Genomic DNA, 26,788 nt, shown 5'->3' with positions numbered 1-26,788 from the left:
TGGACCTCCCCAGTACATCCAGTTACTCTCAACAGAAAAGTCTGTAAATTATTCAGTTGTTCCTGATGTTTTCATCAGAGGAAGGACCGCCATGCTAACCCTTCTGATGCTATACATAAACAGTTTTACATCAGTCAGAGTTACTCTCTAATTTAAACTGTGGGTAGGTTCAGATGTCTGGACAATTAGTCCACAACCAGCTGTCAAAACAAGCTGCTTTATGAACCACTAGTGAGGAGATAGCAACCTTTCTCCATTACCCAGAGAGGAAGCAGTACCACTGAAACCACAATGCTTTGTCTTTTTTCAAATAAACCAACTCAATCCCTTTTGTATTATTGTCTGTATGAAGTCTGTATGCTCAACGATATGATAATAGCCTTCGGTCCAATTGAGGTCCAGTGAAACATATAGGCAACTATAGGGTTTAATGACAGGTGGAGGTATATCCCCTTCTGACCAGTGACAAGTAGTAATTACCAGTCTGTTGTGGTTGTTGTTTTCACATGATGGTGAAATGAATCCTGGAAGGCTAATTTAAAAACTAATTATTTTGGGATTATAGCCAAGCACATCCTGTACAATATCAAGGATTATGTTCACATGTAGACAGTTTGTAGGGGTGTGTATGTTCTCGTGGAAAACTGCTGTGACAAAATGTTCCAGAGCAGCCTTTATAAGTGTCATCCCAGGTGTGTTACTGGAAAGAGAGGACAGGAGAAGGCAATTGGTGATCACTAAGCAGCTAAAGGTAAGTTTTCTGTCCTTCTTCTAACCGTTTCATTAGAGGAAACTCATCTTAATTTCTCCTAAGACTGTATACCAATGTCCAACTGACTCTATATGCTTTGTGACAGGAAGACGTGCAGGGATGAGACCTATGGACCACAGCAAGCTGAAATGTTGTCTCTTCTCCCTACTCTTGTTAACAGGTAAGACATTGGGCTCCATTTTACTCCTCTTAAAACAGGCAAAAATTGCACTAGAAGAATATCATCTTTATCATTCCTATTAGCAGATATGAAGTAAACATTGTGAAACAAGCGTTACACACGGTTATCACAAGCTGCAATATTCAAAACATGTTCTTTGAAAAACTGCCTCGTCCCATTTTGGCACACTTCTTGGGCTGCGTATGAAAAATGCAGGCCATTGCCTTTCAAACAGACTATATTATTAAAGTCATGAAAACCATGAAAACAATTAGAAATAAAACATTCAAATACATTTAAGTGTATTGAAGCTGTATAACATTTTGCACTAAAAGCTGGCCACGTAGTAGGTTGTTTTCCAGTGCCCACTTGTGCTTTAAATCAGGAGCGATAAAGACTAGTGATAGAGTATCAGGTTTAGATCACTTTTCACAGATATTGAGTCACTGCTATGAAGCCTTCAAAAATACTCTAAATGGGGAGACGGGAAACTCCATTTGTTTCGTATTAACGGCCATTGTGTACATTGCCCATGCGTTGTCAATGGGCATTCTGGGTAAATCTGGGACAAGGAGTGGACTCCTTCAAGGAGTGAATGGGAGTCAATTGGGCATTAGCTCAAAAACCCAACATTAGCATGAATTATGTGAAAAAGAAGCACAACATTATAAATATTTTCTGAGATATTTAACTTGTTTTAGTTTTTGTTTCGTGACGTTACGTACTTTTTAAGAATATAAGCAGTTTCTAGACTCATAACTTGACTTTCTACAAGGGATTTCGTGACGATTAGCTTAGCAACCGCATGACACAGCTGTCACGATCGTCTTCAAAAGGTGCAGACCAATACGCAGCGCGTTGAGCGAACATGACTTTATTAAATTAACGTACTCACTACAAAAACAACAAACAATGACGAAACGTGAAGTCCTCCGTTACAATGACTGACAAGGAACAAAAACCCACAACACTAAGGTGAACACTGACAGTTTAAATATGGCTCCCAATCAGAGATAACGAGCCGACAGCTGACACTCGTTACCACTGATTGGGAGTCACACGACCAAACAATGAAACACAACCAAATACAACACAACCAAATGAACACACCCTGGCTCAAAATACACAGTCCCGGAGCCAGAGCGTGACAGTACCCCCCCCTAAAGGCGCGGACTCCGACCGCGCCTACACCCCAAATAGGGAAGGGCTGGGTGGGTATTGCTCCTCGGAGGCGGCTCCGGCTCCGGGCTTGACCACCACCCTACTACAATCCCCCCGTAGTGTCCCCAGTCCGATCTGACCCAGTTAGCTGGATCAGGACTGCCGACGCGCACCCCTGGCTTGGCGCGTGAGGCAGGAATGGACCGGACCTGGCAGACGATACGCACCCTTTGCATGGTGCGTGGAGCCGGAACAGGCCTCACCAGGCTGAAGACTCGCATCCCTGGCTTGGTGCGAGTAGCAGGAATGGGCTGAATCCGGCTGACGACTCGCACCCTTGGCTTGGTGCGAGTAGCAGGAATGGGCTGAATCCGGCTGACGACTCGCACCCTTGGCTTGGTGCGAGTAGCAGGAATGGGCTGAATCCGGCTGACGACTCGCACCCTTGGCTTGGTGCGAGTAGCAGGAATGGGCTGAATCCGGCTGACGACTCGCACCCTTGGCTTGGTGCGAGTAGCAGGAATGGGCTGAATCCGGCTGACGACTCGCACCCTTGGCTTGTTGCGAGTAGCAGGAATGGGCCGGACTGGGCTGGCGACGTGCACCACAGACCTGGTGCGGAGAGCAGGAACGGGCAGAGCCGGGCTGACGAGACGCACCACAGGCTTGATGCGGAGAGCAGGCACGGGCCGTGCCGGACTGACGACGCACACCACTGGCTTGGTGCGGGAAGCTTGGATGGGCCGGACTGTACTGGGGACACACACCACTGGTCCTACACTGGGATCTGGAACGGGCCGGACCGGACTGGCAACACACGCCAGTACCTCTCGCCGTGCCTCTACTTCCTCCATCCCCTCTTCGACCAGTGGCCCCCGTAACCCGGCGGCCTTCTCCGGCAACCCACTGGGCCGCTCTATCGCGGCCTCCTGCTGGTCCGACGTCGTGAGCCCCCCCCTAAAAATTTTCGGGGCGTCTCTCCTACCCGTGGACCAGGTCTCCATGTCCCTCGCCAGCCTCTCGCCCTTCTGCCATAATGTCAAGCCCTTCTCTTCCTCACTCGGCTTGACCCAGTCCAGGAGGCGAAGGAGATCTGTGAGGGATCTCCCTGGCGATGGCTCCTGGACACGCTGCTTGGTCCCATCTTGGTGGGTTTTTCTGTCACGATCGTCTTCAAAAGGTGCAGACCAATACGCAGCGCGTTGAGCGAACATGACTTTATTAAATTAACGTACTCACTACAAAAACAACAAACAATGACGAAACGTGAAGTCCTCCGTTACAATGACTGACAAGGAACAAAAACCCACAACACTAAGGTGAACACTGACAGTTTAAATATGGCTCCCAATCAGAGATAACGAGCCGACAGCTGACACTCGTTACCACTGATTGGGAGTCACACGACCAAACAATGAAACACAACCAAATACAACACAACCAAATGAACACACCCTGGCTCAAAATACACAGTCCCGGAGCCAGAGCGTGACAACAGCATGACAACGTGAATGCGATTGTCTAATGAGCGGAGCGTTAATACGTTCCTCCATTCAGTGACCAATGAGATTCCTATTTCCTCATTTCTTAAAGTATTTCTGCTACTATGAAGCCATGCAACAACCTTATGCCATTTCATTTAGATTCAGTTTGTTATTTATTGTACGGTGGTTGTTGAAATATTGGAAGGCATCATTGGTTCCTAGAAAATCGCTATATAAATCCAATGTATTATTCTGAATTTAAATACCTGTCTCTGGTTCCACAGTATCTGCAGCAGACCCTCTATCCAATGCAGCCATTTCAGCTAGTGAAATTACTCCAGCCAATGCATCCAATACAGCCACTACTACATCCAATGCAGCCCAAACAATCAACACAGCCAGTGCAAACCAACCATCCAACACCGCCAGTGGAAACCAACCATCCAACACAGCCAGTGCAAACCAACCATCCAACACAGCCAGTGAAAACCAACCATCCAACACAGCCAGTGCAAACCAACCATCCAACACAGCCAGTGCAGACCAACCATCCAACACAGCCAGTGCAAACCAACCATCCAACACAGCCAGTGCAAACCAACCATCCAACACAGCCAGTGCAAACCAACCATCTAACACAGCCAGTGAAAACCAACCATCCAACACAGCCAGTGCAGACCAACCATCCAACACAGCCAGTGCAAACCAACCATCCAACACAGCCAGTGCAAACCAACCATCCAACACAGCCAGTGCAAACCAACCATCCAACACAGCCAGTGCAAACCAACCATCCAACACAGCCAGTGCAAACCAACCATCCAACACAGCCAGTGCAAACCAACCATCCAACACAGCCAGTGCAAACCAACCATCCAACACAGCCAGTGCAAACCAACCATCCAACACAGCCACTTCATCCAACACAGCCACTTCATCCAGTGCAACCACACCATCCTGTATGACACGTCGATGTCTGGCCAGCATGCTGATTGCAAAAGAAGCTCTGAGTTAGCCACAGTCTCCATCATGCATCTCAAATATCAGTGTGCCGTCAATAGTGTATGAAACTCTGTCTGTTGTAAGTCCCTTTCTGTTCCTTTTAATTGAGTTTTGTACAATGTGATGAGTTTCAGAGATAACCTATTGACAGTTGTATCATTGTTGAATACTCATTTCCAATTGGCTAAAAGGGCATTCTAAAATGGCCATTAAAACCAGCTAACGGGACAGTTGTTACAGAAAGCTAAACCAACAACCACACAAACCTAAATTGGATACATTGTAAACGCAGGTACAACAAGGAAAAACTTAGCTAGCTAGCACTGATTTGTTTTTCAGAGACTTATTTTTTTGTGAGCATCTGATGACCTAATGTGGTGAGTGATGAACATGAATTTTTGCAGTCATGACGGTGGCGCTATGCTGTCAAATCATCCCACATGTTTTAAGTTTGACCAGCTGTTTTCAGCAACTGGTATTTTTGAATTAGGTTCCCATATTGGCAGATTTGCTAGCAACAAACTATTTAGCTAGCTTCTAGCCTAGTGTTTGATATGCAATGCGATCTCCTCGTAATGAACAGTGTCGAGCATCCTAACGGAAAGGCAAATTTTTCTAGCTATGCCAGGCAAAATCATGCTTGATCAGCTCATTGTTATGGATGTATCCAAATTAATGTCAATAGAAAAAAGCTTTAACAAATGCAAATGCATCTACTTTCCTGTTATTCTGGCAGCAGAGGTCGTGACTGTGTTAGCCATAGCTAGTTGGCTAACTAGCAAGAAAGGGACAAAAAGGTTGCCAGCGAGCACAACAAATAGAACGAACTGGGTCGCGTCCATAAATATCGAACCAATCAAACGAAAGACTGGGTCTCTTGCAACGAAAAGAAGAGAAAGTATGAATGATCTTATAAAAATGAAAATATCAACAATTTTTTTTAATTTCTACCGGTAAGTGGGTGCTTTAGTATTGTTTTCTTTGGCAACTGTGGTAGAAGCGGGATAAACGCCTCAGTTCTGTACATTACCTTGGAAAAATAGACTCTGCAAAGTGACTTGGCTCCGCCTCGTCCCGCTGCGTCGTCAATTATTTCCAAGGTAATCTTCTTCTTCTATGATATAATGGCGGTCCGCAAACCAACGTTAAAGGTGCATGCCGCCACCTACTGTGCTGGAGTGTGTGGTCAATCACGGGTTACAACATGTCTAAATCCTCCTACCTAACTCAGTACTTCTGAGAAAATAAAAAAAGAGCCCTACTAACTTCTAATAGACCCCCCCATCCCCATAATCCCCCCCAACCCCAACCCCATACAACCTCAATGACCCTACAATTCCATATTTCCCTCTCTTCAACATACTTACAACAATATAACAACACATGCTCCACCGTTTCTTCCCAAGGTAATGTACAGAACGTTGGCATTCATTTACATTTTAGTCATTTAGCAGACGCTCTTATCCAGAGCGACATACAGTTAGTGCATACGTTTTTTTTCTTTTTTTTCTTCATACTGGCCCCCCGTGAGAAACGAACCCACAACGCTGCCGTTGCAAGCGCCATGCTCTACCAACTGAGCTACACGGGGCCCATTCATCCCTTACTTATTATCTTCCTAATAGGACACAAAATACCTCCGCTTCGAGAGTCAGCTGCAAGTTATGTTGGTATGTACACATAAAAAATCCAATGAGACATTCAAGTAAATGTGACATTTTGTAATACTACTCATGATTATGATTCTAAACTACAGTCTTGGGAAGACCCTGACTTATCATGGGACACATCAGTCTATCATCATGATATGGTGGTCCTGCCTGTCAGCAAAATCTGGACTCCTGAACTCCATGTGACTAATGGGTGAGTCCACTTACAACAGAATACATTAACCTATGTTTCATTTATTCTTGATTCCTTTTATAACATTATCTTCTAAATAGCGAGTGAAACATCTACAGAAATCAATTAGAGATACAGTATTTATTTTTTGAGTGGCTAAATTGTTAGGTGTGACAGTTTCAGTAGATCAATCCTCAGTTGTCTATCCTCAAACTCTCATATCTAGAGTGCAAACAACGGCAACAAGGATTGTAAGGTCCTACAGTTGACAGTGCATGTCAGAGCAGAAATTACACCATTAAGTCCTAGGAACTGTCCGTAGATCTCCGAGATAGAATTGTGATGAGGCATACAGTATATCTGGAGAAGGGTATAAAATAATTTATAGAGTGTTGAAAGTTTCCAAGAGCACACTGGTCTACATCATTGGGAAATTTACAAAATATGGAACTACCCAGACTATGCCTAGAGCTGGCCGTCCAATCAAACTGAGCACTGAGCAAGAAGGACCTTGGTCAGGGAGGTGACCAAGAACTCAATGACCACTCTGACAGAACTACAGAGTTCCTTGGCTGAGATGGGAGAACCTGCCAGAAGGACAACAGTCTCTACAGTACTTTACCAATCTGGGCTTTATGGGAGAGGGGCCAGACGGAAGCCACTCCTGAGAAAAAGACACATGACAGCACACCTGGAGCTTGCAAAAGGGCACATTAAAGACTTCTGTGGTCTGATGAGACAAAAATTGAACTCTTTGGCCTGAATGCAAACCACTATGTCTGGAGAAAACTAGGCACAGCTCATCAGTCGTCTAACACCATCCCTACCGTTGTGGCAGCATCATGCTATGGGGATGAATTTCAGCAGCATGGATTGGGAGACTGGTAGGGATAGAGGGAACAATGAATGGAGCCAAATACAGGCAAATCCTTGATGAGAACCTGCTTCAGAGTGCAAACGACCTTAGACTGGGGCAAAGATTTACGTTCCAGCAGGACAATGACCCCAAGCATACAGCCAAAGCAATGCTGGAAGGGCTTCAGAACAAGAGTGTGAAAGTCATTGAGTGGCCCAGCCAAAGCCCAGACTTGAATCCCATTGAAAAGACTTGAAAAGTACTGTTCATCCCCGCTCCCCATCTAATTTAACAGAGCTTGAGAAAATCTGCAAGGAAGAATGGGAGAAAATCCCCAAATCCAGATGGCAACACAACCAAGATGTGTAACACAAGTCAAGGGGTATGAATACTTTCTGAAGGCACTGTATATAAACCCTGGATTGCTGATGCTATGTATTGGCCATTGAGAGGCTTTGAAGCAACTGGTCAGCCATATTGGCACTCCCCAGTAGGAACAGTCCTCCATAATGAATGTAATTCTACAGTATTTCAATTAAATGTTTCAAGGATAAAATTACATGTATTTAAGTATTGTTTTGTTGTAGTGGCGACAGTAACATTAGTAATCTCAAAACATTATACTTTAAAACCCCCTAGAGTCAATGTCTGTACCCCCCGGAAATCTAATTAGCATAATAATAAAAAAACAATCAAATCTGATATTTAAGCTAGAGATATCTGTTTTTTTTTGCATCACTAATATGATCCCTTTATGGAAAGGTGAGTCTCTCACGAACACGGAAGTCCACAAGCCTCACAAGACTAGTCTGAAGGTAGCCGGGTACCAGTTGAAAAAATGAAAGGAATAATATATGAGATAGTTTAGTGTCTAAAATAAGGGGTTAAAAAATAATTTTTACAAATAATAATAGTTTCCTGATCTTTCTTATATCTCTCAGATATAGGACAGACACTTCAGAACAAACTTATTTTAGATTTATTTGGAGGACTATCTGTTTATCCATGTATGAAGCTGTTATTCAATGAGTTTATATGGTGTTTGTAATAGAATAAATGTGGTGAAAATGTTTTTACAATGGTGGGGGAGGGCCAAGATGGAGGCACAGCGGCCCCCATCTGTCATGTAGTGTATACAGTGCATTCGGAAAGTATTCAGACCCCTTGACTTTTTCTACATTTTGTTACGTTACAGCCTTATTCTAAAATAGATTACATTGGGTTTTTTCTTCATCAATCTACACACAATATTCATTAATAACAAAGCAAAAGCAGGTTTTTAGATTTTTTTGCAAATTTCTTACCAAAAAAAATGAAATGTCATATTTACATAAGTATTCAGACCCTTTACTCAGTACTTTGTTGAAGCACCTTTGGCAGCAATTACAGCCTCGAGTCTTCTTGGGTATGACGCTACAAGCTTGGCACACCTGTATTTGGGGAGTTCCTCCCATTCTTCTCTGCAGATCCTCTCAAGCTCTGTCAGGTTGGATGGGGAGCGTCGCTGCACAGCTATTTTCAGGTCTCTCCAGAGATGTTCGAACGGGTTCAAGTCTGGGCTCTGGCTGGAAAACTAAAGGACATTCATTGACTTGTCCCGAAGCCACTCCTGTACATTGCTCCATTCATCTTTCCCTCGATCCCGACTAGTCTCCCAGTCCCTGCTGCTGAAAATAATCCCCACAGCAGCATCCGTCTGGCCACTCTACCATAAAGGCCTGATTGTTGGAGTGCTGCAGAGATGGTTGTCCTTTTGGAAGGTTCTCCCATCTCCACAGTGGAACTCTGGAGCTCTGTCAGAGTGACCATCGGGTTCTTGGTCACCTCCCTGATCAAGGCCCTTCTCCCCCGATTGCTCAGTTTGGCCGGGCGGCCAGCTCTAGGAAGAGTCTTGGGGGTTCCAAACAACTTCCATTTAAGAATGATGGAGGCCACTGTGTTCTTGGGGACCTTCAATGCTGCAGACATCTTTTGGTACCCTTCCCCAGATCTGTGCCTCGACACAATCCTGTCTCGGAGCTCTACGGACAATTCCTTCGACCTCATGGCTTGGTTTTTGCTCTGACATGCACTGTCTACTGTGGGACCTTAAATAGACAGGTGTGTGCCTTCCCAAATCATGTCCAATCAATTGAATTTACCACAGGTGGACTCCAATCAAGTTGTAGAAACATCTCAAGGATGATCAATGGAAACAGGATGCACCTGAGCTCAATTTCGAGTCTCATAGCAAAGGGTCTGAATGCTTATGTAAATGAGGTATTTTTTAATCAATGTGCAAAAACCTGTTTTCACTTTGTCATTATTGGGTATTGTGTGTAGATTGCTGAGGATTATTATTATTTTTAAATCCATTTGAGAATAAGGCTGTAACGTTACAAAATGTGGAAAAGGTCAAGGGGTCTGAATACTTTCCGTAGGCACTGTAAATCATTGTACCTGACACTCCGTCCCCTCCAGGTTTGTGTTAACAGAGGCGTGTTTGGGCCGGTGTAGCATGCTGCAGACCCAATTGGCCTTTGGGTGTCTTTTGGTGCTGGTTAGTGGGCTGGACACAGTGAATATTAGGGGTGTAATGGTTCACAAACATTTTTATTTGGTTCAGTCCTTGATTTTTGGCTCGGTTTTCAGGAGGGAAAAAACTACCATTATACCATCCTTTGTAAATTATAATAAAGATAGACAATCTTTAGGCCTAATTTATCTCCCAAATTAAATAAGGTAAATTCATAAGTTAAGCACGAATAAGAATTATATAAACAACATAACAAATGCAAGCTTTAATGTGTTATATAGTTCAAGGCAGTAGCGTGAAAGAGACAAATGCGGGGTTAAATGGTTTTAGCAGTATTGCATGACGATAGACGTGAGACCTGGGCTGTTATAAAATGAAAGACAAAAACTGTGTTCTGTGCAGTATGAGACAGGATGAGAGGAGTCAGTGTTTTATTAGTATGTATGCTGAAAGCAAGAACACTCTAGAAATCTCCCATATTCTTATTATTTGATTACTCCTGTAAGCTTTAGCCTAGCATTGAAGGGGAAGTTCAGAATTTTACAACTTGATGTTAGATGGTTCCTCACCCTGAAAGTAGTATATGGGCTAGGAGAAAGTGTAATATGTGGTTCAGTTTAACTACAAACTTCAGCTAACTTTAGCCACTGCTAACCAAAACAAAGTCAATGGGAGTGACTGGGGCAATCCTGCAAATCAACTCCACATTTAGTTTGTTACTTAAAGGTGATTTGGACACTTTTTTCTTTTACATTGTATTTTGCAAATAATGTGGCACTTCTCTCGGAGACCACACGCTACCAAACAAAGACGTTTTGTTTGGATATGCCTGCCAGAATGAATCAAACAGCTTCTTATGGATCTACCAGTGACGTTGTTTCACCAAAGTGGCTCTGAAATATTTTAAATATTTGTTACAGTAGGAGACCACCACTGGAGTAGGGATCAAAATGTTCACATCTTTATTTTTTTATCATTTCAATTTTTTTAAACGTTTTTTTATTTATTGATGTGATCGTTTTTTACATCCTCTCCTGAGAACCAAGATAAAACTAAAACAAGAGAGTCAAATATCAAGAAAATGAACCGAACAAAAAAATTATATCTTTACACCCTTAAAACAAATGATTTGTTGTATTAAGCTATGGTATGATCTTTGAGTGAGTGAACTAGTATAAAATATCTGCCTTTCTAGGATGTGGTATGTTCCTGAACTTTGGGGCTGTGAGCAAGACTAGCGCAAACCGCAGGGATTGGCTTACCGAGAACGTGGAACTCACTGCTAAAGGAGGCAGATGATCACAACTATCTATGGGTTAGTGAGTGCTCCAGGTGATTTCATTAGTTTTGTTTTGTGGGACATGTAAAGATACTTTACTCTTCCTATTTGTAAGGGCAGAGCTTAAACAACATTTACAACAACAAAAAAATACAATGCACTTAAATAAAAATGTATCTGATGTTTTCATACCTTTCATAAGTAGTGTTCCGTTGAGATAAATACACATCCCAGGCTATCTATTTCGTAGATCCATAAATACACATCCCAGGCTATCTATTGTGTAGATCCCAAATTAATGGAAAAGATGAGCACTATGTAATTTCCAGATTTGCAGTATGTATCTTTTCCCATTCATTTGGGGTTATGGAATAGTTGGATCTGCACAACCGATGGTGAAGCATGTGGACTCATTGACATTAGGCTTCTTTTGAGTTCTGACAAAGTCTGATTTTGGAGTGTAACGCTCTTCCCTTTCAATTTTAAACAAATGCTACGTTTAGATGCAAGAACTCGAGAAAAAAAACGAATTCTTTCAGTCTGGCCTACCAATCTGTCTTCACAGGTGTCACTGAAAATGCGGTCCGAAACCCCGTTTCTGTCCCTGGTCCTGCCCAGTATACTGATCATTGTGGCTGATGTGGTGAGCTTTGCCCTGCCGCTGGGAGGGGGCGAGCGTATCTCATTCAAGGTTACACTGGTTCTCAGCTTCATCATGTTCCTCATCATCCTCAAGGACCTTCTGCCTGGAGGAGGCCAGTGTAGCCCCATCATCAGTGAGTATTCTGCGTGGAACAGCATTATGTGACAGAGTTAAGAACGTGCCATAGGCTTTTTTCACAGCTAGCTTGAAATGTCGCCAAGGGAGCTATCAAATTTCTATAGCTCAATTGGTTGGTACGTTGTCAAGGAGGACGGTCACGTGTGTTTGCGAGCAGTGATCCTGAACAGCAACAGTGATCCTAGTGATCCTTTGTGAGCAGAGGATCACTATTTCTAGCCCGGTATGTTACAGAGAGAGCAAGATATATTTTTCTGGTTGCCAAAGAAGACGTTAACAAAACGTCCTTATACAACCATTTATAACCTGACCATGATGTCATAATGACGTTATTGCAACCAGTTTTACTGGGTACCCCATAAAAAAAAATCTAAATCACCATAAACTAGTCAAGTTGTATTTTATTGATGCACAACCTTTTCATTTATACCCTTTAGCTGCAGTTAAAGCTTGCAGTTGACATCTTTCCCATCATATTTTCTTGTTACCATCATTTGTCTCGTGTGTACGCTGGTCTGGCCAGCTACTCCATTTGATGTTTGATCTATGTCCTGAATGGTTTTTACAAAAATGTCCATCATTTTTACCTCTTTATTAAATTATGTTATTTTAATTATGTTGTCCTTTTTTTTCTCTGATTTACTTTGTCTAGAATCCAGGCCTGATATTACTGTCATCAAACTGAAAGCCTCAGAGGAAGAGAAGAATTCACCCCTCCAGAAGGTGGTAAAGTTTCTCAACAAAATGGCTGCACAAGACCAGAGAAAAGCTAGACACCATCGCTTTGCCAACAAAGTGGACTTGATCTGTTTCTGTATCTATCTCACCATCCTCATTGTTTATACAGTCGTCATTTTACATTTCTCCTTTGGTTCTCGATGTGAGATCGACCAATTAGATTTCTGGTCATAAATTCTTTATTCGCTTTTAACAACCATATTTCAAGAAATATTGGTCTATTTGGGTCTTCAGAAAATGTGCAAGCACTAACAAAAAGTTTTTTTGAGTTTCTGGGTAAAATAAATAGATGTGTGTATTCTTCAGTAGCGCTTTAACCTCCACGGGATCGGTGTCCCTTATACGGGACGGTTGCTGCTCAATATGTGACTAGAATAGTGTTGTAAACAACAGACAACTTTCCGGGACATAGACATGTCTTATATGGGCAGAAAGCTTAAATTCTTGTTAATCTAACTGCAGTGTCCAATTTACAGCAGTTATTACAGCTATAAAATACCATGCTATTGTTTGAGGATAGTGCACAACAACAAAACACATTTATCACGGCAACTGGTTTGGTACATTCACCTCTGAAGGTAAATAATGTACTTCATTCAGTAATCTTGCTCTGATTTGTCACCCTGAGGGTCCCAGAGATAAAATGTAGTGTAGTTTTTTTTGAAAACTCAATTTTTATATTCAAATGTAGGAACTGGGTTCTACAGTTTGACCTCTGGTTCCACACCCACCCCGCTCAGCCATCTAGATGTGTGACGATTAGTGTATTTTCCATAGGGAAGCTAATGATCCATCATGTATGACATTCCTGGGAGTGTGCAAACTTACATTTTGTATTACCATAGCATTTTTGTATGTTCTCTATGGTTATGTACTTGAAAACCAATTCGGCACATTTGGGAAAACTCCTAGCAGACTTGATACAACATATTGTGTAGTGATGTAATTCTTCACTGGATCAGTCTGAAACTTTGCACACCCTGATGCCATCTAGTGGACAACATCTAAATTACATATAGAATCCTACATCACTGTCTGGCCTTTTTCTTGCATTTCAAAGATGATGCAAAAAAAAAAAGTGTTTCCTTTCAAATGATATCAAGAATATGCACATCCTTGCTTCAGGTCCTGAGCTACAGGCAGTTAGATTTGGGTATGTCATTTTCTGCGAAAATATTTATTTAAACATATTTAAAACTAGCCAGTCATATGTGGAATAATACATTTAGCAATTAGAACTCTAATGAATACATGTAAAGGGGACTGAAGTGCTATAATCCCCCAGCATAGAGTCCTAGAACTCTAATGAATACATGTAATGGCGACTGTAGCTGTAGTATTAGTAGTGTGGAAACAAATCAACAGTGTGTTATTTCCTATAGAGGCAGTGTGAAGGACTTACATTATCACCTAACTAAGCAGGTTCTCAACCTCAGGCTGAGATATCAAATAGTCTCACGATCATCTCCTCCACCTGTGCTGGGCTGTATTTGTGGTATCTCTCAGGGTGTTTGGAGAAATCAGCATTGTCACATCTGTGTAAAGTACAGGTAAATGACCATAATAAAGGAATATCACTGTACCAGCGTTTTGTATGAAATTCTTATTGCAAATCACTATTGAATTGTGCTGAATAAAAAGAACACGTCTCGTACATAGAGACCAAACATACATGGTACACCCCAGTTTCATCTACAGTATTTGAAAAGCATCACTTATTCAACCACCTAACGTGTGCTGAATTCCAAATGGACCCCCTAGCCCCTATTCCCTAGCCACCCTTGCAGATCTGAGAGTATTGGATAGGTAGAAGCAATATGACAACATTTTCACTCAGCCAATCAGAAGGCTAGATGAAGGTATTACCATAATGATTGTATCCATCCAATCCACTCAGATCTACAGGAGTGGTTGGGGAGTAGGGGGTATGGGCTAGGGAATAAGGGCTAGGGAATAGCGTCTAGGGAGTAAGAGTTAGGGAATAGGGGCTAGGTAATAAGGGCTAGGGAATAGGGTCTAGGGAGTAAGGGCTAGGGAATAGAGTCTAGGGAGTAAGAGCTAGGGTATAGGGAATAGGGAGTAAGAGCTAGGTAATAGGGTCTAGGGAGTAAGAGCTAGGGAATAGGGTCTAGGGAGTAAGAGCTAGGGAATAGGGTTTAGGGAGTAAGAGCTAGGGAATAGGGTCTAGGTAATAAGGGCTAGGGAATAGGGTCTAGGGAGTAAGGGCTAGGGAATAGGGGCTAGGTAATAAGGGCTAGGGAATAGGGTCTAGGGAGTAAGAGCTAGGGAATAGGGTCTAGGGAGTAAGGGCTAGGGAATAGGGTCTAGGGAGTAAGAGCTAGGGAATAGGGAGTAAGAGCTAGGTAATAGGGTCTAGGGAGTAAGAGCTAGGGAATAGGGTCTAGGGAGTAAGAGCTAGGGAATAGGGTTTAGGGAGTAAGAGCTAGGGAATAGGGTCTAGGGAGTAAGAGCTAGGGAATAGGGTCTAGGGAGTAAGGGCTAGGGAATAGGGTCTAGGGAGTAAGAGCTAGGGAATAGGGTCTAGGGAGTAAGGGCTAGGGAATAGGGAACAGGGGTTGATTCTGAATTCAGCAGCAGTCTCCAGTAATGAGCTCTGTGATATGCCATGACTCCCCTCAGCAGAAAGGATGTGTAGGCCTTGGACACCATCTCTCTCTGGGCCTGACAGATGGCCTGGCGCTGCTCTCTGTCTGGGATGGCCCACACCTTCTGAGCCTTATACAGTTCCTCCCTCGTTGAAGCTCTGGACGATGCGAGGTCAAAGGTCATAGAAAAAAGATTGTGGACAGCCATGTACCGTCATGTTATCACATATGGGGGCACTGTTTTGTAACAGAAAATGCAAATATTACAATATTTTGTGTCCATAAACATAGCATGTTACAAATGGTGCCCCATAAATACGAGCCCTAAGCTGACATGTTGGGTTTAGACGTTTGTGATCATTCTGTTTTTGAGTATGAATAAGGGTTGTTGTGTAGAGATGTCATATGGTACTGATTAGGGCTGGGAATTGCCAGGGACCTCACGAAACGATACCACGATACTTAGGTACCAATACGATATGTATTGCGATTCTCACGATTTTATATGTATGGCTATTTGATACTGTGATTTTATTGCGATTCGATGTTCCAAACATATTGCTCCCAATACGTCTGCTGCAGAGAGACGAGAGAGCCATGAGAAAACTAGTTTTGATTAGTCATGGAAATAAAAAAGTGCTGAAAACAAATTGTCTCCCTAATAAATTTCCGCCCTATTTAAAATGAAGATGGAGAACAAGCTATGAAGGAAAAACACTAGAGTTTTGGTGCAGGCACAGCAAACTAGCGCAAAAATAATATTGCCATATTGTCAAAACAATACGATATATCGTCAAAGATAATATACCGATATGTAACTGTATCCTCCTCTGGATGCCTGGTCCCTCACCTGTGCTGGTACGCCTGCCTCTGTTGCTCAATCAGTTCCCCGTACTCAACCTCTGGATCCCTGCCTGTCAGGGAGTGATGTGTACGCGGCGAGTGAAGTCAGACGCAGGACACAGAGATTCAGGCAGACTACTTTACTAAATGTAAAGTACAAAACAAACACCTCCGCAACTGGAGGGAAAAACACCATATACGAAATATGGAATAACAGCAAGGCCGAACATCGACTAGACATAAAACAATAACACACAAATACCAAACGTGAGACAAGGGAAATTATAGGCTAAACAATCAAACATAATAGACAACAGGTGTAACTACTCAAGACAAAACAAGACAAACACCGAAACATCGATCGGCAGTAGCTAGTACTCCGGGGACGACGAACGCCGAAGCCTGCCCGAGCAAGGAGGAGGAGCAGCCTTGGCAGAATCCGTGACACTGCCGCTGGTTTTAACCACTTCAAACAGAGATGACCTGCAGGTAGATTTCCCTGTCATATCTAGTCTCCCTGTGAGCTGTGACAAATTCACTTACAACCCTGAACTAAAGTACATGGAAAGTCAAAGTGTAGCCCACTTGGAGTGATCATTATGTTGTGTAGGCCTAGTTAATATTCCAACCTTAGGGATCTCTAATGTCACAAATAAAGATTTCTCATAATTCAGGACTGTTCTGGAACAGTGTTGGAAAACTGCATGACTGAAGTCGTATTCATTAGGGCACGCCACGGAAAACGTTTTTAAATGTTTTGTAACTGAAAAAGAACATTTGCGTTTCTTATTTCTAAAGTCCAGGTGGTCCCTCTGTTCCATTTGAGCGTTTTCATCCAATTGTTGCCCAATGAACATGACCCTGTTCATTAATGTGCCAGGCCCTAATGCCAGACTCAAGCAATGGTTTATCCACACTGTGTATTAAAGCTAACACACACTTTTGAAATGAACAAAGAGAGGGCCTACTTCTTCATTGACTTGAGGATGTAGTTGTAGTTGTTGAGGAGGAATATGGCCCCGAGAGCGTGGTCCTCGTACACCTTGGCCTTACTCTGTAGGTTGTACTGGAGATGCTCCAGCACTTTACCTGGAGAAGGGAAATCATTAACCTCATGTAAAACCACATAGCCACCACAATGGGGCAGTCAAGGCATCTCATGTAAAACCACATAGCCACCACAATGGGGCAGTCAAGGCATCTCATGTAAAACCACATAGCCACCACAATGGGGCAGTCAAGGCATCTCATGTAAAACCACATAGCCACCACAATGGGGCAGTCAAGGCATCTCATGTAAAACCACATAGCCACCACAATGGGGCAGTCAAGGCATCTCATGTAAAACCACATAGCCACCACAATGGGGCAGTCAAGGCATCTCATGTAAAACCACATAGCCACCACAATGGGGCAGTCAAGGCATCTCATGTAAAACCACATAGCCATCACAATGGGGCAGTCAAGGCATCTCATGTAAAACCACATAGCCACCACAATGGGGCAGTCAATGCATCTCATGTAAAACCACATAGCCACCACAATGGGGCAGTCAAGACACTTGAACTAAACACCACCTGTGGCTGATTCTGATTCATTATCAGAGTTGAAAGTAGATTGGGACCTCCAGTATCTAAACTACTCAGTTTATAATAGCAGTTAATTTACTTTCTTTGGAGCAAAAAGCCAGAAACCAGCATATTGTCTTAGCCTAAAGGCGTCCGCATGCTTCCCAGCCGAAACAGTTCGGAAGAGTTTGTGCATATATTATGTCAACATTTTGTGACGTTTCTGTTCGTTTTGGACTTTGGTAAGTTTTTTTCCGGTTGTTCAGGCACACATCTTTTTCTTGAGGCAAGACGAAGTCAGTAGCCGAAGTCGGTAGCTGAAGTCTACGCCCCTTCGTCTGTGATTGGTCAACAGTAGTCTTTGTTGTCATTCAATGAGACAACTCGTTTTCATTCACATGTTTTCATTGAGAAACACTGCTGCCCCAAACATCCTAGTTAGATGTAAAGTTGCACGACTAAGATCTCCTTGGCAAAAACATCAAAATTAATGACAGATTTCTTGAGTTATCTTAGATTAATTCTGACTATTTTGAGGAAGTGTAAACTGGCTACGGCGTCTCAAAATGGACAAACAGTACTATTGCAGCTTTTTCTTGTTTTTCAAGCGAAGGTCTTTTAAGGGAGTATGCGAGCACACTCGTTAAGTTCGCCTAGCCGACTTCGGCTAGCCACCAGCCGAACTGAAGCATGCTGGCGCCTTAAGACCCAACGGCTCGGCGTCTTGCCCTTGTCAAAGGTGTAATTCTGGATATTAGACACAGCCATGTTGAACACTCACAGACGTAAGGACTCAGTGCTCTCTGACTATCATTCCCCTTGGACTTCTGACTGTCTGATGGCTGTTCTTCTGATTCATCTGCATCTGGTGAAGAAAACTGTTTTATATCTACACTGCACATCTTCTCTCAATAGGGAAAAAACAACCATCTAATAAGCATCTAGTTTTGTAACAGAAAACTCACTAATAAACAATGAGAAAAACTCTGTACCAGTGTCATGTTGAACGTCCACCTGAACACTACTGGACACCTCCATAGTTACTGTGTCACTGTCTACATCATGAGGATACAGGATGGACCGAACAGCATCTGCAAAGGACAGCAACTGCTGCAGAAATAGAATGGTCTGGAGACAGTAAGAGAACGATTAACATAATTGACATCTTTAGTTAGGACAGTTCAAATGGGAGAAAAAATATATATACTTTATTATACATTTAGTGAGAAACTGACAACTGTCTAGTATCCCATGATACTACAATATAAGGAAACACAAACACCCTCTGGAACAAAACCACCATTGTCCTTACACAAATCTCAATAAGCACATCAGCATTACTGATTCACTTATTGAATGGAAAATGATGGACATGTAATAACAGAGAAGAGAGTTGTTACATTGCTGTTGAATTCATGAACCATTCCATCCTTGGACATACTCTCTCTGTCAGGGTTGCTCTGTGAGAGAAAGGGGAAAATTACAGTTTGGTTGAGTTTCTCAAAGCTTCCAGATCATTTTACATCATAGGAATGTACACAATCATGGCCGAAAAATGATCTCAATGCTATGAAGCTTTTTGGGAAACTCACCCGGTTGTCTGTCTGATTAAATAATATTATTACAACAATCCAGTCAGAGGTTCCCTTGCTGGATGATTAAATGTTTTATATTTCAAAGTCCTTCCAACTAAAACAATCTTTGAATGGTTAGAATGTTGTACCTTGACATGGGCAGCAAAATCCTCCAGTGCTCTGGCTGCCAGGGTCTTCATAGATGTAATGAGTTTGGAGACCTTGGCCAAGGTGCCTCTTGTTGTGCATTGACACGCAGGATGAAACATGACATCACAGTGAGGCATAATCATACATTTCCCTCAGTATACTGCAGGGTTGGGCTCAATTACATTTTCAATTCCAGACAATTCAGGAAGTACACTGAAATTCAAATTCTCTTCAATGCTTTTCAAGGAGGAAAGTTTGGAATTGGAATTTGGTTTACTTTCTGAATCGACTAGAATTGAAATAGAATTTACCACAACCCTGACCCTGACCCTGACCCTGACACCCCCTGACCCCAACCCTGACCATGACACACCCTGACCATGACCCCAACCCTGACCCCCCTAACCATGACCCCCCGACCATGACCCCCCTAACCATGACACCCCCTGAGCACACAACAATAGAGAGAAAGCTCAACTTCAAACTGTCCTCTCAGTATTATGTGGCACCTTTAGTAATGTGTTAAACTCTTTGTCCTCCTCCAGGAGACGGCCCAGGACAGGTAACATGACGACGAGGGCTGTGTAGTCGTGACGTGAACAGGCTCGTCTGACAGAGGACACGATGTTCTCCCCACTCTGGATCAGCTGGTTCAGAGCCACCTGAAGGAAAAAATATTACAATTACAAAACTTTATTGTCCACGCAATGTGGAAATGTGTCTTCTGCTTCACCACATAAAAACAGACATTAAACACCCTCATGAGCACATAATTCTCAAGACCATTAAAAAACCCAATAAACAAGGAAAAAAGTGCAAAGTCACATACATTACACCATGTACATAATATGTACATAACACCATGACACCATGTACATAACATGTACATAACACCATGTAAATAAAACCATGTACATAACATGTACATAACATGTACATAACACCATGTACATAACATGTACATAACACCATGACACCATGTACATAACATGTACATAACACCATGTACATAACATGTACATAACGACGTCATTGGTCTAAAACTAGAATCAAGATACCTTACAGCCAGGGAGTACAAATAAATCCACATCACCCCGGTTGTGTACGATGTATAACCATGTGTATATGTAACCATGATGGTTATATAGCTGTAATGATCTCCATTATGAAGAGCTCCCGATATTAAATCTTTATTTGTTTTGTGTATCATCTGGCCACTGTGAAGCCTTATAATAGCCAAAAGCAAATGTCCACATTGTGTAGACATTGACAATAAAGTTGTAATATTCTATTCATTACATTTTAATATCCTTCACTTCTGACCTGGATGAGCGTTTCAAAGGTATTGGTGCAGTTCAGAGAGAAGACTTTGGACACCATGGTGTATTCACTCTTGGCCAGGGACAAGAAGGCTGTGATGCAGGCGATGTAGGTTTCAATCTTAATGTTTAATATGCTGTCCCTCCCTAGTGACACAAGACAGGAGTGAACGGGTGAATGCCATGGAAATATCATTAACATATTATCTCATCTATCTATAGTTTAATGAAACCTATATTTAACCAGGAAGTACCTTGCTATAAGGAGTCCTTTATTTAACCAGGAAGTACCTTGATATTAGGAATCCTTTATTTAAACAGGAAGTACCTTGATATAAGGAGTCCTTTATTTAACCAGGAAGTACTTTGAAATAAGGAATCTAGGGTTCTTTTTTTTAGGAAAACCTGGATCTATGGCATGCTTATTAATATGTTCACAAAAAATGTGCAAACAGAAAAGCATCCCCTGTAACTGTGTCTATAACCATCATGAAGGTGCTGTGCAAGGTGGGTTTTCTTGACCTGTTTTCTTGTTCTTCTTGATGGCAGAATATACGTGCTAGCTCTGCAGCACTGGGTAGAGGAGGTTCCTACTCTTGTGGTCCTTCAAACCCTTCATAGAGCAGTCCAACTGATTGGAGCGCACCTTGGCGTAGTGGGCCTTGATATCTGTAGAACAATAACAGCGTGATTGATCACCATGGCCACTGATCAATGGAGCAAAGGGTGTGCTGTTGTGCTGTTGGGACGCAGGTTCAAATCCTAGGTACGCTGTGCCAGACATAGCCGTGTTACAGATACAATAGCCCTATAAAAATGTTTTGCACATAAAGAAACAGATACAACAGATATATCATAAAATGAAGTGAAGGATAATTGTGCAGGGACAGGGAAACCCCCCAGAGAGGACTTGTGGGAGGGTCATCGCCCTTACCAAAACGTCAGTTCAGTTACCTATATTTAAGAAAACTAATTGACGAACATACACCTCCACCCTACCAATAGAAGAGATGCCACCTAGGCTGCGTTTAACTTACCAAAGGCTGAGCTGGGCTTGGGTCTGAAGTATGGCAGGATGTAGGAGGTGGAAGCTGGGGGCTTGGGTTTGCAGGATGGGAAGGTATGGGAGGTGGAGTCTCTAGACAGAAATGGGATGGACTCCAAAGATGGGTGCCTAATATCAGGAATTGTCAGTGTGCTGCATGGCTTCGAGGTGGATACCTTAGTGAAAGAACTACTGGATTCCAGTTTTCCAAGGGAGTCTAGCGATGGATTCTTGTCTAGTGATGGCTTTCTGTCTAGGGACTGCGTTTTGAATTTACCGAATGACTTCAGGCCGAGCATCTTGGTGAACAAGCTGTTTGCTTTCAGTTTTCCAAGAGAGTCCGTTGATGTCTTTTTCTCTAGTGATGGCTTTCTGCCTAGAGACTGCGTTTTGAGTTTGGAGCAGTAGGACTTCTTGGTGAAAAAGCTGCTGGGCTCCAGTTTTCCAAGAGAGTGGTGCGATGGGTTTCTTTCCAGTGACCGTGTTTTGAACTTGCTGGCAGAGACTCTTCTCTTAGTTGTCAGAGCTGCATCCTCACCTGGATTAACACTGACATCATTAGCATGCTCACCTTGATTAACACTGACATCATAAGCATTTGCTGCACTCTGCCTTTAACATCAGGGTTTGGTTCAGTAGGATGCAAGCAATGTAGAACACATATTTGCAACGTCTTATTAGACACGTTTCAAAATGTTGTTGTTGATTTTTCACCTAGTCGGCTTGGGGATTAGAACCAGCGACCTTTCGGTTAATGGCACAACGTTCTTAACCACTAAGCTACCTGCCGCCCCTAAAGAACATGACCCAAGACTCCACTGAATTATGTGGTTTAACTTTACACCAGGGTTAAGAGTCAATTCAGAAAAAAACAAATTCCAATTCCAAATCCACATTTTCCTCATTGAAAAGAATTAGAATTTCAGTGTACTTCCAGAATTTACTGAAATTTAAATGGAATTGACCCCAACCCTGGTTTACAGCATGGACAACAATGCTGAGAGTAGGGACCTCCTCCTGTTAGTGACAGAGACAGACTACAGGTGAACAGGCAGTATCACTACTTTACCTATCAGCCAGGTGGAGATGGAGATGATGTCCTGAAGCCTAGTTCTACCTCCTCCACCCCACCTGCAGACCCATTCAGTGACTTTTTGGCCAGGACATCGAGGATTTTGACTGTCTGCACTGGCTTGCTGTAGCGCCCCAACAGGACTTGGAACACGGACTCCAGCTGTGACTTGGCACTCTCTAAACGGCATCTCTGCAAAAACGATTAGTGTTGGGGTCAATTCCATTTCAAACCCAGTCAATTCAGAATGTAAACCAAATTTCAGTTCCTATTCCAAATATTCCTAATTGAAAAGCATTGAAGAGAATTGGAATTGGAATTTCAGGGGACTTCCTGAAATTGAACCCAACCTTGGTTTACTACCATACCCTGTTCAAAGGCACTTAAATATTGTCTTGCCCATTTACCCTCTGAATGGCACACATACACAATCCATATATCGATTGTCTCAAGGCTTAAAAATCCTTCCTTAACCTGTCTCCTCCCCTTCATCTACACTGATTGAAGTGGATTTAACAAGTGACATCAATAAGGGATCGCAGCTTTTATCTGGTCAGTCTGTCATGGACAGAGCAGGTGTTCATACTGTTTTGTACACTCAGTGTGTGCTGTACGTTCAAATTGGAGGATCTAACAGTTATTGGACTATAGTGATTGAAATCTAACAGTTATTGGATATTGACTATAGTGATTTAATAGGGATCATCTCTTCTAGTAAAATAAGGTATCTTGTGACTAATGAGCACCCTTTCACTGAAGCAAAGCATCACTCTCTATTCTCTTGTCCAAATGTTTGATAGTATTCATACTTCTACAAAGAGAACCTGACTTGATTGAAGGACAGATGGTAAGAGAAAGACATGAAGACAGTGTTACCAGCATATTCAGCTCAGGCCCGTCCGGGTCTTCCTGTTGAAAGTACTCCTCTGCTTTTTTGAGTCGGTGAACACATGCTAGATAGTCAGACAGTCTTCCTGCAGGCCTTTGCAAAGAAACACATGTACATACAGAAAAATATAATGTATTTCATTCTAAAATTATCATTTGATCAGTAATGTATTTGACACAAATAGGACTATTCTCCCTCTCCTTCTCCCTTGACCCATACTGAACCTCTATTCACAATAAACATCAGAGAACGTCAGTAGGACTCTTTTCACTCTATCGTGCCTTCCCAAAACGAACTGTGCTGGCTTGGATCATTTCTTTGTACATTGTACTTTTCCAGTGTAATTCCAGCAACTAAGTGTAACCTAAAAAGGCCAGTACAGGCAAACTCCGCCCAGTATTGTGAATAGGGTAAACAAGGTCAAATATGGGGCTTGTGTGTGTCATCATGCTCCTTATCTCACCCCTGTATGATGACCTTGTCTGTGTCTCGGACGGCTTGGTAATGGCTGATGGCATCGTCCAGGTAGAATAATGTATTCTGCATTGTCCCCTTCAGCTGCAGTAGGTTCTGTGTGCTGTCATGCATGGGAATGGCCGAGTTCTCCAGGTGCTCCATATGGCCCTCGGAACGATGAGAGAATGGACACCTTGGACACCAAAACTTTAGCTACACTGTCTCATGTCAAGCTTGCATAGAACTGTAGCTATCTTAAAAAGACATGGCATTTGAACTCTACTTTATTTGCAATCCAATACATGAACTCCGCAATACTTTTTAGCTAATCATATTCTGTAAGAGGTGCAGGAACTCAAGTAATTGAACATTTGAGGTGTGGTACTCAGTTCTGATTGGATTAATAGCTGTGAAGTTGGACACAAATTAGGTAGGTAGCTAGCTAGCTAGCTTATGTATGAGGATTCAAGGTTGCTTTGCTTTCAGATTTAGCTTACCATGCCTTTAGTCAGCTGATCACTTATTTTGAGGCTGTCACTAACGAATGTCAGCAGATCTTTGATCCTTGATAATAAAACGGATAGTAGCTAGCTTGTTAGCTTAAGCCAGTGCTTCTCAATTATTTTCTTCTCTAGGAAGAAGTAAACATTTCGCGCCCCCCAACTCTCCGCCGCGACTGTAAATAGTATCATTTGTCTATAAAATTGTTATAAGTACACCTCTGCATAACATTGTATCCTTATTAACATTAAAGAAAACAAAAAAATAAAAAATAAAGTAATATAGATCAACTTACAACAAAGAATAACTTTATTAACATTGTTTTTAGTCTGTAACAGAAAATACTTCAAGTTAATCAATTTGCCTGAAATAAAATAAAAAATTCAAACCTTATTTAAACTGTAAATTTTTTTTGACCATTTGATACTGAAAAACAAAATTAAATATAATCAATAAATAATAATACATTCAAATTGATCAGCAACATTAACTCAGGAGCACAATATATGAAACACTTTGACCTATAAAACAAAAATGAATAAAACAATTTGTGCTGATTTTTTTATAAAAATGAGGAAGTCAGGATTAATGGCTACAATGAGCACATTTTGCAGTGCACAGCTTTTCGAAGCGGGGTTTGAAGCATTACATTTACATTTTACATTTTAGTCATTTAGCAGACGCTCTTATCCAGAGCGACTTACAGTTAGTGGGTGCATACATTTTCATACTGGCCCCCCATGGGAAACGAACCCACAACCCTGGCGTTGCAAGCGCCATGCTCTACCAACTGAGCTACACGGGGCCAAGCATGATACTGCAACTCTCAGCTCCTGCTCAATGTTTAGCTGGGACCTGTACTTGGTCTTCAGTGCAGCAACAGCAGAGAAGCCAATCTCACAAAGATAAGATGTTGCAAAAGGAAGAAGAATGCCCATGGCCCTCTGCCCTAAGAGTGGATACTGCCTCTCTACACTCAGCCAGAATTCACTCAGTGTCTGTGATGTGAACCTCAGTCTCAATGTGGAGTCAGACGTCATATCAATGAACTGGTCCTCCTCTGCAGAGCTGAAACCAGTTGGAGCTGGTGCATTGAAAGGATCTCTCACCCAGTCATATTGGGAACTGTTTTCAGGGAAGTACTTTTTAAAGAATCCCATCAGTGATGAAATATGCTCCTTAATATATGGAATCACTGAGGTGGCATCATAGTCAGTAGTGTCAACAAATTCATGCAGGTTCTCGAATGAATCAGTATTTCCTTCATCAAGTCGCCTGTCCCACATTGCAAGCGTTCGAGTGAAAGAGCTGATCTTGTCTGTGACCTGAGGTGTTTATCTTTCCCTTGAAGCTGTAGATTTAGTTCATTTAGCTTTCCAAATATGTCACTCGGGTAGGCCAGTTTTGCCAGGAAGTTCTCATCACTAAATTTTTCTGCGAGGTCATACTTGTGCTCCTGCTCCGAAAAATTCTTATCTGCTCTCTGAGCTCAAAAACTCGGGACAAGACTTTTCCTCGTGACAGCCACCTTGCTTCACTGTGAAACAGCACAGCTTCATGTTCAGCTCCCATCTCCTCACAGATAGCAGAGAAGACTCTTGTTTTTAGTGGTCTGGTGATTGGGGTGTATCAGCGTGATTGGGGTGTAATGTCTTTAAGTGACGCCTTAATTTATTTGGCTTCATGCTGTCCGCTGCCAACATTTTTAGACACAGTAAACATACCGGTCTTTCCTCGTCTCCCACCTTAGTCGCAGTGAAGCCAAGCGCCCCAAAAGCGCCCCAAAATTTGAGAAGGACTGGCTTAAGCTAACTTGGCTAGCTCTTCCTAAAGCTACTAATATTGTCCCATTTAAAGAGGCTACAGTGACTTCTCAAATAATCAAAATGTTAACAGTAAGTCTACTACTCTATCTAGCAATGTCATATAATATTAGGACAGAAGTGTGAAGTGTTCACTAGCCATTTTGTGGTCTGAATGACACCCTAATCCAGGCTTGTTACTAGCAAAAAGCAACAGCTGCTAACGTCAGTCCTAGCTTATTGATGTTAAATTGAATTGCTAACGCTAGCTACTGCAACTAGCCTACTTGTTTGATCTTCTCCACAAGCTTCTCTCTCCACAAATATGTTTCTTCTGTCGCAGTCATTCTGTTAACAATTCCCTTATCTTATT

The 26,788-nt window shown here is 42.3% G+C and overlaps 2 protein-coding genes and 1 pseudogene across 3 annotated transcripts; 1 reads left to right on the top strand and 2 right to left on the bottom strand.

Moving 5' to 3' along the window:
• Positions 1-871: 871 nt before the first annotated feature.
• Positions 872-11,879, top strand: LOC311139913 (5-hydroxytryptamine receptor 3E-like; annotated as a pseudogene). Its single transcript has 5 exons — positions 872-932; positions 4,408-4,658; positions 6,205-6,249; positions 6,336-6,442; positions 11,690-11,879. The product of its transcript is annotated as a 5-hydroxytryptamine receptor 3E-like (transcript).
• Positions 11,880-16,280: 4,401 nt separating this feature from the next.
• On the bottom strand, positions 16,281-18,714 carry LOC311147124 (exocyst complex component 7-like). The gene is made up of 3 exons (XM_084183752.1): positions 18,600-18,714; positions 17,008-17,128; positions 16,281-16,522 (listed from the first exon to the last, which is right to left on the bottom strand). The coding sequence occupies exons 1-3, from the start codon at positions 18,643-18,645 to the stop codon at positions 16,411-16,413; spliced, it is 279 nt and encodes a 92-aa protein (XP_084039878.1). The 5' UTR covers positions 18,646-18,714; the 3' UTR covers positions 16,281-16,410.
• Positions 18,715-21,197: 2,483 nt separating this feature from the next.
• Positions 21,198-26,140, bottom strand: LOC311148337 (uncharacterized protein). Its single transcript, XM_084185271.1, has 5 exons — positions 26,123-26,140; positions 23,644-23,749; positions 22,765-22,959; positions 21,688-22,233; positions 21,198-21,319 (listed from the first exon to the last, which is right to left on the bottom strand). The coding sequence occupies exons 3-5, from the start codon at positions 22,955-22,957 to the stop codon at positions 21,210-21,212; spliced, it is 849 nt and encodes a 282-aa protein (XP_084041397.1). The 5' UTR covers positions 22,958-22,959; positions 23,644-23,749; positions 26,123-26,140; the 3' UTR covers positions 21,198-21,209.
• Between the last annotated feature and the right edge of the window lie 648 nt (positions 26,141-26,788).

Source organism: Coregonus lavaretus, assembly GCF_964263955.1.
Source record: "Coregonus lavaretus genome assembly, chromosome: 2".
Taxonomy (NCBI): Eukaryota; Metazoa; Chordata; class Actinopteri; order Salmoniformes; family Salmonidae; genus Coregonus; species Coregonus lavaretus.
The sequence above is the reverse complement of the archived record's forward strand: the minus strand, read 5'-3'. Positions and strand labels throughout refer to the sequence as shown.